General features: G+C 42.4%; 1 protein-coding gene across 2 annotated transcripts; it reads left to right on the forward strand.

Moving 5' to 3' along the window:
- The first annotated feature begins 6,374 nt into the window (after positions 1 to 6,374).
- Positions 6,375 to 10,249, forward strand: LOC147629049 (uncharacterized). 2 transcript variants are annotated; one of them, XM_086812265.1, is made up of 8 exons: positions 6,375 to 6,906; positions 7,762 to 7,909; positions 8,034 to 8,184; positions 8,271 to 8,396; positions 8,754 to 8,834; positions 8,997 to 9,189; positions 9,286 to 9,556; positions 9,686 to 10,249. In XM_086812265.1, the coding sequence occupies exons 1-8, from the start codon at positions 6,709 to 6,711 to the stop codon at positions 9,910 to 9,912; spliced, it is 1,395 nt and encodes a 464-aa protein (XP_086668391.1). In that variant the 5' UTR covers positions 6,375 to 6,708; the 3' UTR covers positions 9,913 to 10,249. The 2 variants fall into 2 exon arrangements, with proteins under 2 accessions (XP_086668391.1, XP_086668392.1); XM_086812266.1 differs by having other exon boundaries at positions 6,561 to 6,906; positions 7,807 to 7,909.
- The last annotated feature ends 1,243 nt before the right edge of the window (positions 10,250 to 11,492 follow it).

Consider the following 11,492-nt stretch of genomic DNA (forward strand, 5'->3'; position numbering starts at 1 on the left):
GGTTTTTTCCCCCGTGCATTGTATATACGCCCATTATCTTCTAGGGCTTGTTATCTTTCATTTTTGGCACTCATAATACACTACGGTGTTGTGCTCAAGCTTCCTCATCTTCTTGAAGTTGTGTGTGCATTCCTGCAACCCTAATTCCAACAATAATGGGGAGAGTGTGAATGTCAACTCACATAGAATTTAGAGCTGGACTCACACACACAAAAACAATGCTAAAAGATAAGAACATAAGGGTGTAGAGTGTGAGAGAGACTGGTAAGCTCAAAGGAGAGACACGAAGCTCTCTACAAGTACAAAGAGAAATGATAAATGAGCAGCAACTTTAAACCGAGGACAAGGCCCATGGCATAAGTACATATCCTCACATTGTAGTACCCCTATAGTACAAATGTGAGGTTTACAGAGATTGCGTATTAGATACTGAAAGGGAAGAGGCCCGCCTGAAGGCCTCAAAATTTTAATGTGATAAGACTTTAGTTAAAAGATCTACCACATTCTCATGTGTACTATAGATCATATTGATCTCTCTTGCATGGAGCCTCTCTCTCATATAGTAGTAATGCACTTGGTCTTGGCATGAAAGGCATGGTTTTTTGTAGCTTTCATTGTGCTCTAACTGTCAGTGTGAATAGGAGTAGAGGTATCTAAAGGGAGACAAAGATCCGTTATCAATCTTCTCAACCATACACATTCAATTATCATAGTGATGAACACTGCTCTATTAGTAGTGAGAATAGGAGTAGGGGTGTCTAAAGGGAGACAAAGATCCTTCATCAATCTTCTCAACCATACACATTCAACTATCACAATGATGAACACTGCTACGTAATCAACTTCACAGGATGGTATTGCCACAATTGGTTACTTCTTACTTAGCTAAGATATGCATGAATTGTCAGAGAAAGAAGTCACATGTGGATCATAATCACCTACCCAATCAGAATCATTGAAGGCCTTTAGTTCTAAATCAACCCCTTGACATAGAACAATCCAAGATCTTGAGTGCCTTACAAGTATTAAACGATGTGTTTAATTGCATGCCAATGCTTAGTGCCTGGGCAATGCATGAATTTTGAGAGTTGTGACACACCATACTAGATGCCTAGTCTCATGAGTTGCACAAATATATTAGGCATCCACCAATAGCGTGATCATAAGTGGTTATCTCAAATGGTAGGTATCCAATAGCTTGACCATACGTAGTTTATCAACATCCTATAGGCTAAGCTTTACTCCATGTTTCATTGGTGTAGAGATTGGTTTTTAACTTTCCATATTGAACCTCTTGAGCATTGCCTTGATGTACTTTGACTACTTAATGACATGCCCAAGTAGTAGTGCAAAGGCCCAAGATCCGATATCTTGAAATTTGAGGCAAGGTTAGCCTTGAAAGCTGTAATGAAATCCTCATTGGTGCATATCACTAGCATATTACCTACATAGAGAATGACAATAAGCAAATCCTGCTTGTCCTTTTTCACATATAAAGTGCTTTCTATAGGACTATTTTGAGATCCCTATCTAGTAAAATATGCATGAATCTTTTGGTACCAAGCTCTTAGAGCTTGTTTCAAACCATATAAAGCTTTATTAAGCTTGTAGACCTTCTATTTTTGATCAGGTTGGGTGAAACTAGCTCTTTGACTTGCATAAACTTATCCTGCAAATCACCATTCAAGAACATTGTTTTGGGTGCACTTTCCATCCATGATGTATTACCAAAGGTAATAACAAATCGAATAATGGTTATATGGGAAGTGGAAGCAAAAGTTTCATCTTATAATCAATCCCTTTCTACTTAGCATAACCTTTTGCAAAACAAGTCGCGCCTTGAATCTGCCAAAGGATCCATTTGCCTTTCTTTTAGTTTTGAAAACCCACTTAGTACCAATAGCTTTCTTACCAAGTGGTAGATTCACTAAATCCCAAGTACCATTTTAAAAAAATGGCATAAATTTCATCCTACATGGCTTTCACCCAATTTGGATCTTCTTGAGCCTTGAAAGACTCAAGCTCATCTACATCATGTAGAGAACTAAGAAATGTAAACTCATCCTACATGGCTTTCACCCAATTTGGATCTTCTTGAGCCTCTTTAAAAGTCTCAAGCTCATCTACATCATGTAGAGAACTAAGAAATGTAAACTCAACAATATCTACTGAAAAAGTGGTTGAAAGGTGGGGAGAAAAGCAATATTAGGCCCATTACTTTGCTTGGTTCTACTTAATTTTTTTAAGCAAAGGCAGCTAGCATGAGGCTTCAACCTGTTTTTAAGAGAGTTATTCATGATACACATAGTGGTTTCCTCCAAGGAAGGAGTATCTTTGATAATATCTTTTCAGAGAGTTATTCATTATACACATAGTGGTTTCCACCAAGGAAGGAGTATCTTTGATAATATCTTTTCAGAGAGTTATTCATTATACACATAGTGGTTTCCACCAAGGAAGGAGTATCTTTGATAATATCTTTTCATTCTGCGAAGTCGTGGAGTGGGCTAAACAACCCCTTGACATTGCTAGACTTTGAAAAAGCTTATGATAGAGTGGATTGGGACTTCTCGGAAGGCACGATGGCATGGATGGGTTTCTCTTAGGAGTGGATTAGAGGGGTCTCATGTATGTATAGGGAGGCCCACAACATAGTGTTAGCGTGTGGGGGTGGATTAGAGGGGTCTCATGTATGTATTGGGACTTCTCGGAAGGCACGATGGCATGGATGGGTTTCTCTTAGGAGTGGATTAGAGGGGTCTCATGTATGTATAGGGAGGCCCACAACATAGTGTTAGCGTGTGGGGGGCATGGTGAGGCAGGGATGCCCCTTATGTCCACTACTCTACCTTTTAGTAGCAGAGGCTATTAGCAGGTTTCTTAGAGCTACCCCAAGGGTCTCGGGCCTTAGGCTGCCTCTTCGCACAAAGCAGGAGTTATTGGACTCTAAGTTAGTAGATGATAGTGCTATGTTTTTGGAGGCTTCGGAGGCTTGCCTATGTGCTTTCTACATTGCTTTGTATATGTTTTGTCTAGCAAAATAGGCACCTTCATTAATTGGCACAAATCAGTAGGATTTTGGATTAGTGACTCTTCACAGACACATTGGGGTTTGGATGTGGGGTTTACTTTATCGATTCCAGTGAGAGGGGAAAGTGAAATCAATGTTCGGCGCGTAAAAGGTTTGGAATCGCACAAGATATCAATTGTGGTAGTGCTTTCAAACCACATATCTTGGCCATTAGGTTTTGGATCACATAGCCTACGTTTTATCTTCTCACATGCAGAGCACCAACCTCCTTCTTTGCTCTTGTTGGTGAGATCTCTTCTATGAGCCTAGGATTGCATGAGGAGTTTCTTGGTTCATATTCCTCCACGGTCAGTTGAGGAGGCTAACAAGTAGCCCATTATGTGGAATGACTTAATCTTGGATGAATTTGGTAGACCTCTTGGAGTAGCCATGCATATCCAGGGGCTGTCGTGCGACTCTTCTCCCCTCAGTGTTGGATTGGAAAAGGCTCATGAGTCTCACGGAGGATGAAATAATGCTTCGTACGTAGCACTTGAGAGGGATTAGTCAGAGGATTATGTAGGTGAATGTAGCCATACCTAACCACTAGATCATAGGGAACTTTGTGGAAGGTCCTCATCAGTTATGGTTTGGGGTATTCTTAGGAGCAGGGGTACCTATTCATGTGCCTCCCCACTTTGGGTGAGGATGATGTACCAGTCTTCTACTCCATTTAGGATAGATGGCTCTTGGAGGGAAGTGTTGAGCAGGATATCATTGAGGGTCTAGTGGTCCGTCTGGTGAGAACGGACTCTTGGAGCCTCTAGTTATATGATGGGTGTCCTATTAGATACTTGCACTGGGACCCTAGTGAGTGGGAGTGGAGGGAGAAAAGCACACCCTAGTTACACTGTGCGGAATGCCAAACACTTGGTTTGGGACAAATTCAGAGAGTCCCTACTTCTAGACTGCATTGGGAGGTTTACGGGATCATTCTTGACATTCATGGAGCTTTTTGGCAGAGGTTATGACACTCATACAGGGAAACAAATATTTCCTCTTTTATTTGGATTTCTCTACATGGTGGACTTGCCACCAACCAATGGAGATCAGTCATTGGTGCTAGCCTAGCCTGTCCTAGATGTGCAGGAGCTTCAAAGACAGTTTACCATTGCTTATGGGAGTGTAGGGAGGCACAAAGGATTTGGACGACAATAGCACACCTTTTTGGAAGGATGAGGAGAGACGCCTACATTTGTTTTGGTGCTATTGTTTGGCTGACACAGTCGGGCCTGCAAATTATGTTTGAAGGGAATGAAACAAATATGATCATGCAGGTTGCCTAGGGAGTGGTTCGACGGTGTCTTCTTCAAGACATGCCAAAGTTAGGCTACGTACCACTTCATGTGAGATAATTGCTAGGATCACAACGCGGCACATTTGGAAGGCTAGATGCACTGACGCCATGGAGGGCACTTTGGTTTATGATACCTAGTGCATTTGCAGGATCTAAGGTATCCGTTCACACTTGGATAGCCATGGAGAAAAAACCGGTGGGACAAAAGTGCCCATGGCATAAAATACATAGTCTCACACTAGGTTATGCTTATGTTGAGTTATGGAGCTTGGCAGACACTCAGATAAGTGTGATTCTTGCTTTGTGGTGTTTCACATCTTTATGTTCTCTCTCATTGAAATTTATATGGTCACATGAGTATGATGATATTTCAACACTTATGAGACCTCTTTAGTGAATAAATTCTTCTCACATTACTATCTAACAAGGCTCTCTTTTCTAGACCTATGACTTTATGTTAATGGTTGCTGGACAAGGTTTTCTCCCTACCCCCCTTTACATGGAAGGGCCCCCCCTTTTGTTACATGTCTTTATAGGAGACTTTGGATCACCATGAATGCCCCAAGGTTTAGTTAGGGGTGGACTCTAATCATCTTAAAGTGAATAAATTCTTCTCACATTACTATCTAGCAAGGCTCTCTTTTCTAGACCTATGACTTTATGTTAATGGTTGCTGGACAAGGTTTTCTCCCTACCCCCCTTTACATGGAAGCCCCCCCCCCTTCTGTTACATGTCTTTATAGGAGACTTTGGATCACCATGAATGCCCCAAGGTTTAGTTAGGATGAATCCCAAGGGGTGGACTCTAATCATCTTAAAGTTCTATGTAAAACTAACATAGAGTTTTTGGTGCTGATTAATGGATGGACATTAGAGGGGTTTACTATTCTACTTGGCAAACATTATATGAACTGTGAATGTACGTGTATTTAGCGTGATCATACCCTACCTTGACGATGTAATGCAAGATCGCACACACTCGGAGTTCTTGGCCTCAGCGCTTCTTGGAGACGGATCCAGATAGCATGCGGTAGTGCAGTGTTCGCAACGAACGAAGAGGACATGCAGCGTCGCATATATGAGATGACGGTTATAAAAACCTTCATTAAATAAGGTTGAAAAAACCTAATAATATCCATAGAGCTTCTAAGGTTTTCGTATTATGTCTCTTACACAAATTAATGAAAAAGCATTTCTCACTCGTTATCCGCCCCTATTAGCTAAGCTTCATATTGTTTGATACATGGTAGGGGAGCTCTGTAAAAGACCTTCAAGTATAGCTTTGGTACAACCCTAAGTGAGAAATGGGTATATCAAGGAAGTCTAATGTCTATTAGTCACATCATACTTTTATGGAGTCCATATGGGTGGCTTGCTCCTCATTGGAGGATGCTTGTTTACAGGCTGGGCATGGAAACCAGTTATTTTGGGAGTTCTGATGATGTTTCTTGTAATTGGTTACTTGTTGTTTGTTTTGGGAAGGGTCTTCAATGTATGTACTTTTTTGTGGGGGGCTCTAGGTCTATGCTTCAGTGTCTAGCTGGTAGCATAAAGTGCTTTTTGTTGTGGCCTAGTAGTTATGGGGTATTCCTCATATTGTTCAAAGGGGGCTAGTTTGAGAATTGATGTTGTGTGAATTCCTCTGAAGGTCACGAGGGTGTGTAGGCGAGAGAATCTTTACTGAGCCATTTTTTGTCAAAAGAAGGAATGGGTTGTGCAAAAGGGTTTTTTCTATTTATTTAGTGAGAGAACATTATTTAAAATGGTCTTCTATTTACACGTAACCCGACTCACAAAAAAAACAATAACTACACAGACATTCACGAAATTCAAAAGTCCAAGTTCCAACGGTTGCATTTTGCCTGACGGCGGCTTGACGGGGAAGTAACGGCGGGCGTATAGGCGAAGAATGCATTTGAGGTAAGGGTCAATTTGAAGTCCGTGTCAGGTAATCGGCGTTTCAAAATCTGATAAATAAAAACGAGACCCGTCATGTCTTCTGTTTCTTCTTTTTCACTGCTGCCGTTGTGCCGGACTTCTTCTGTTACGGGAGAGTCCGCTATCGCCATTGCTATACCCATAGCCATAGCCATAGCCATCGCCTTTTCTCAGAAAGTACCTTTCAGTAGGGACTGCTCGCCATCGCCAGTTTGCTGCAGGAGCTTCTTCTCTTCACATTGTCCCATGTCCCCATCTCGCCTCTTCAAGCTCTTTACAGGAGCCCCGATCTTGCCCTATTCATCATAAAGCAGAGAGAGAGCTCGCCATTGGCATTTTCTCAGACGGTTTCTACCGTGAGATTTTGCCCTATACAGAGAAACCTTTTGTCTGCCAAGTACAAATGGAGACCAAGAAGAACATCCCCAGCAGCCCTCGTCCTTCGTGCAGCCGGCGCGTCGTGGCGGGGAAGCGTGCGTGCCCTTTCGATTCTTCATCTAACTGCGTCAAGAAGCTCCTCAAGCGCGAGATCAGCGCCAGTGGTAACCGCGCCTTCAACTGCACTAACGCCCAGGAGAAGTTCCGCAACTTCGAGCTGCAGGTTCTTTCCCTACACTCCTCGTCTCTTTTCCTTTGAACCAGGAATCCTTATTGGCAGCTTCTTTCTCAGAAGCAGAAACCGTAGTGGGCAGGCCCTTCTAAACCCTAGATGAACCTTTTCTAAACCCTAGGACAGTATCAGAAATCCTAGATTCTGAGCAGAAGAGTTAGCATCAGGTCCTTCCTCAGCAGCCTAACTAATATGGTCTTCACTGAACTAGAAACCCCTTGTGTTTTTTTTGGACTAGGTTTCTTGTTTCCATTTAAGGGATTTTATGCTCATCATCGTGATTGGTACATGAGTTTGTGTGTGCATCCACATGCCATCACAGTGTCATGCAGAGCACCCGTGGACAAAGCCTATTGATCCTTTTGTCTTCACTTCCATTTACGACTGGCCATTCATATCGCCCTTAACTGCATTCCATGTGATGGCCCTGGCATTATCCAGTCATGTTGTGATGGGCTAAGCATTAAAGTCTCAATTGATAGAAAGAAAGAAAAGGCCATGTGGCCTCTTCAAAGTGCAATGGATCATCTTGATGTCTATGTGGGTGGTAAGTCTGGTGCAAGTGTTGTTGGAAGAACTCTAATACTCATTTGGTGGAGTTTTGGGCTTGAAACTGTGTTGTATGCTGTATGATGCTGCCAAGGCGGATCTAATCAAATTCATTCTCTTTCTGTATGATCATGCTGCTGCTTCTATTGCTTCTTATGCTAAATCATAGGAGGTGGTTTTCAAAGGAAACTTCACCTTGGTATTTGTAAGCTGGTATTTATATTACTGGTGGTGTGTCAAATATTCATCTCTGTCTTCTTCCCTAACAAGAACCGTACCTTGTGGTTGTTTTTATAGCAAGAGTTTGATACATATGACCCCAAAGGAAATTGGTTTCTTCAGCTCAATTTCTTGAAGAGGCGGTCAAAGATCATCGAAATTGTTGCTGCCAGAGATATAGTTTTGGCGTTGGCTCAATCTGGAGTCTGTGCTGCCTTTAGCAGGGGTAAGTAGAACCTGGTTTAATATCAATCTGCTGTGTGTGTGGTCGGTCCCAGCATGCCTATCCAAATTTGACAGGCTACTGTGTGCAGCTGTTGGTTGATCTGATGTTTCTGGTGGTTTTGCAGAGACCAATAAGAAAATTTGTTACCTTAATATCAGCCCAGATGAAGTCATTAGGAGTCTATTCTACAACAAAAATAATGACTCTCTTATTACTGTCTCAGTCTATGCATCTGATAATTTCAGCACTCTGAAATGCAGAACAACACCCATACAGTATGTTCTCTCTGTTCAGATTCAAATCTCTGTTCGTGCTAGCATGGATGTTGGCTTATCATGGTTTGTGGGTGTGTTTACTACAGATACATCCGCAGAGGACAGCCAGATGCAGGCTTTGGTCTCTTTGGATCAGAGTCACTAAAGTGGCCTGGATTTGTTGAGTTTGATGATGTGAATGGCAAGGTTCTCACATACTCAGCCCAGGATGGGTAAGCATTTGGCTGCAACAATAACTACGTGTCATGGTGCCATTTTAGCTAACAGGTCAAAGGATCTGGGTCAAGTCTTCTTGAAGGGTTGTTGCGTTGATCAGAGGACTGTTGTACCCGACAGTGATTTGCAGACCTGGCTGATGTGGCACCTCCCCATCATGATGGAATGGAGTGGCTTTATGTCCTCCCATTCTGCACGATGCGCATTTGGAAATGCCGGCGGTTGCCCATCATGTCGAATGGGTGTTTGCATGATCACTTTCTACTCCTTGACCTATGAAGTAGTTAAGGATGCCTTCCCTATAAAGCATACTTTCTTAATTCGTTGGAAACTGACAAGGAAATGGGTTGCAGAATCTATAAAGTGTTTGACCTGAAGAATTACACACTTTTGTATTCCATTCCAGATGAACATGTCTCGGAAATCAAGATAAGGTATGATTGCGTGCCAGTTTTTTCCATTCCTATGTACTGTTTTTTATATTGGCTTCAGATCTGTCATAGCAATGGAATGAGAAGCTGGCCAGGTGGGTGTTGTAAAGCCACCCTTAATGACTCTTACTGAGATTTTTCTTTGGTTTTGTCTGACATTTTCAGTCCAGGAATAATGCTACTGATTTATGAAAGAACTGCCGGTCATGTCCCTTTGAAAATCTTATCCATAGAGGATGGCACTGTGCTCAAAGATTTCAGGCATCTTCTTCACAGAAATAAGAAGGTTGATTTTATTGAGCAGTTCAATGAAAAGCTGCTTGTGAAACAAGAGAACGAAAACCTCCAAATCCTTGATGTGAGTCCTTTCATTTTTTTCTGTGGGGGGTTTGAATGCTGTATTGGGAATCCCTGACCTGGTGCTGACTGATATTTTCTATGGGGATGTGGGCAGGTAAGAAATTCTCAGCTGACAGAAGTGAGTAGGACGGAGTTTATGACTCCGTCAGCTTTCATCTTTCTGTATGAGAATCAGCTGTTTCTGACGTTCAGGAACAGGACGGTGGTGGTTTGGAACTTCCGCGGGGAGCTGGTGACGTCGTTTGAGGACCATCTTCTATGGCATCCAGACTGTAATACAAATAACATATATATCACCAGTGACCAGGACTTGATTATATCTTATTGCAAATCTCATCCCCATGAATGTACGGAGGAAGATAGAGGTATGTTCTGATGGGATTATCTTGGTGAAGGGCACGTATGCATGGAATCTTTACAATGTCAGAGGTCAGCTACATCTTGATTTAACATCTTGATTTATAATGACCTTTTTTAGTGCTGGCTTCTTGCAGTTGGGTCAATCAATATCAGCAACATTCTAACTGGTAAATGCCTGGCCAAAATTTGTGTGACTGATTCGAATGTGAGGATCAGCCCAAGAAAGAGAGAGAACGCATCAATTGGGAGCAGTACTGTACGAGAAGCTTTAGAGGATATCACTGCCCTCTTCTATGATGAAGAGAAGAATGAGATTTACACAGGGAACCGACATGGACGGGTCCATGTCTGGTCAAATTAATGTTCTCTCTTTGTGGACAGTCCGTAAGCTTTGGAAGTCTTTTGCAGGAGATTCCTGTACCGGATTGACAGCTGTCGAGAAGCACAGGGGGGTTGGAAAGCCAAGGCTGGCCAGCTGCAAAGAAAGGCATCTGTGAGGGAGGTTCAGCTTGGTGAACCTTTGTTGGATGTTGCTACTTGAAGAATTCCAAACGTGGGGCTGTTTGGTAGTTTTTCCCCATCCCAATCTTTTGCCGTTGCACATGCTTCAAGTGGCAGCAAAGAAGCTGCACTGTATCATTGTGTGAACAAGCCTTGTTTTTGGCAATGTTAGTAATGTGATGCAAGTATTATTCTGACCAGGTATACAACACTTATGATGCATGATGAAAATTGAGGCATTCATGTGCATGCGTGCTGGGGGTGTATGTGTGGAAGTGCCATATGTGCAGAGCGATGTATGCTGATGGTAGGGATTTAAGTGCCTCAATTGACGCATATGCTTATTTATGTCATATGTTTCCGTATGGTTGCTGGTTGCCTTACACCCAAGCTAGGTCAAAAAGTATCACTAGGTTAAAAACCTTGTACATGACAAGCTCTTATACCCAAGCTGTAATGAATTCCTGTGTAAAAAGATTTGGCCAAGTCAGTAGACCAGAGCCGAAGATTTGCACTACATATGATGTGACGGTGCTGAAGCACACCCAAGTGCAACGGGGCTTTAGTCCAACAATTGTGCTGTTGCCTCTCAGAAGGGGAGGTACAGAGTCCGAACCCAAGTGTTGTATGTAATTCAGTACCTTCGCATCAGAAAAAACAAGTGCAATGAGGGATCAATGGACCACGTGTGATTGATATGATGGCGTGACTTCTGAGGACGCAGCTTGAGAGTGTTACCTGCTTGTAGTGTCGTTAAACATTAATCACATGGCCTAATCACTTAATTGCAAACACACAGAAGAGGTGGGATTGTATTTCAAAAGAGGAATATGCTATTGTGACCCAAATCGTCAGAATCCATCATGGTTTTTAGGTCACAATCGGCTACATATGACCTTTCGTTAATGTGCGGAATGGTTCACGAGTAGTTTTCTTGTTTGTTTGTTTCGAGGCATCCAAGGAGTGATCCAAATCTGTGATGCACCTCCTTGCCTGAGATGAACAGACAGAGTGATGGTTGTGAGACTGGGGTAGCGAAACATTGTCACTGGCTTGACTTCTTCAATCATGATCATCATTGCCTGTAACCAATTACCTCTCTCCCAAACCTAGATTTTGTCCTCAAAATTCATGAAAGGGAGATTAATAGAGGCTACACAATGGGACTACTTGTATATAAAAGTGTGTCTCGGAATGCAAGAGAATATTTGGATGGGTGGCACGGCAATAGTTCAGTGGATAAGAGTGGTTGTGTTATTCCCCAAGGTCGTCGGTTCAAATCGTGTTGGGGGTGAAGACGTCCTTGTAACTTGCTGGATGGTGGGTGTGTGTGTTCTAACCAACATGTCCGGGTTAAGAAAATAGTAGATTAATCGCCGAACTTTTAAAAACAGAAGCGTAGCCTTAAACATATTTTTGATCGTGATGTATTGCACCTGT

Source organism: Cibotium barometz, chromosome 18 (genome assembly GCF_041138505.1).
Source record: "Cibotium barometz isolate CiBa-2024 chromosome 18, ASM4113850v1, whole genome shotgun sequence".
Classification (NCBI taxonomy): domain Eukaryota; kingdom Viridiplantae; phylum Streptophyta; class Polypodiopsida; order Cyatheales; family Cibotiaceae; genus Cibotium; species Cibotium barometz.

Coding starts and splice junctions, on each gene's coding strand:
- LOC147629049 (XM_086812265.1), top strand. CDS start 6,709: ATGGAGACCAAGAAGAACATCCCCAGCAGCCCTCGTCCTTCGTGCAGC. Junction 8,397..8,753: donor ACATACTCAGCCCAGGATGG/GTAAGCATTTGG, acceptor AATGGGTTGCAG/AATCTATAAAGTGTTTGACC. Junction 8,835..8,996: donor GTCTCGGAAATCAAGATAAG/GTATGATTGCGT, acceptor TGACATTTTCAG/TCCAGGAATAATGCTACTGA.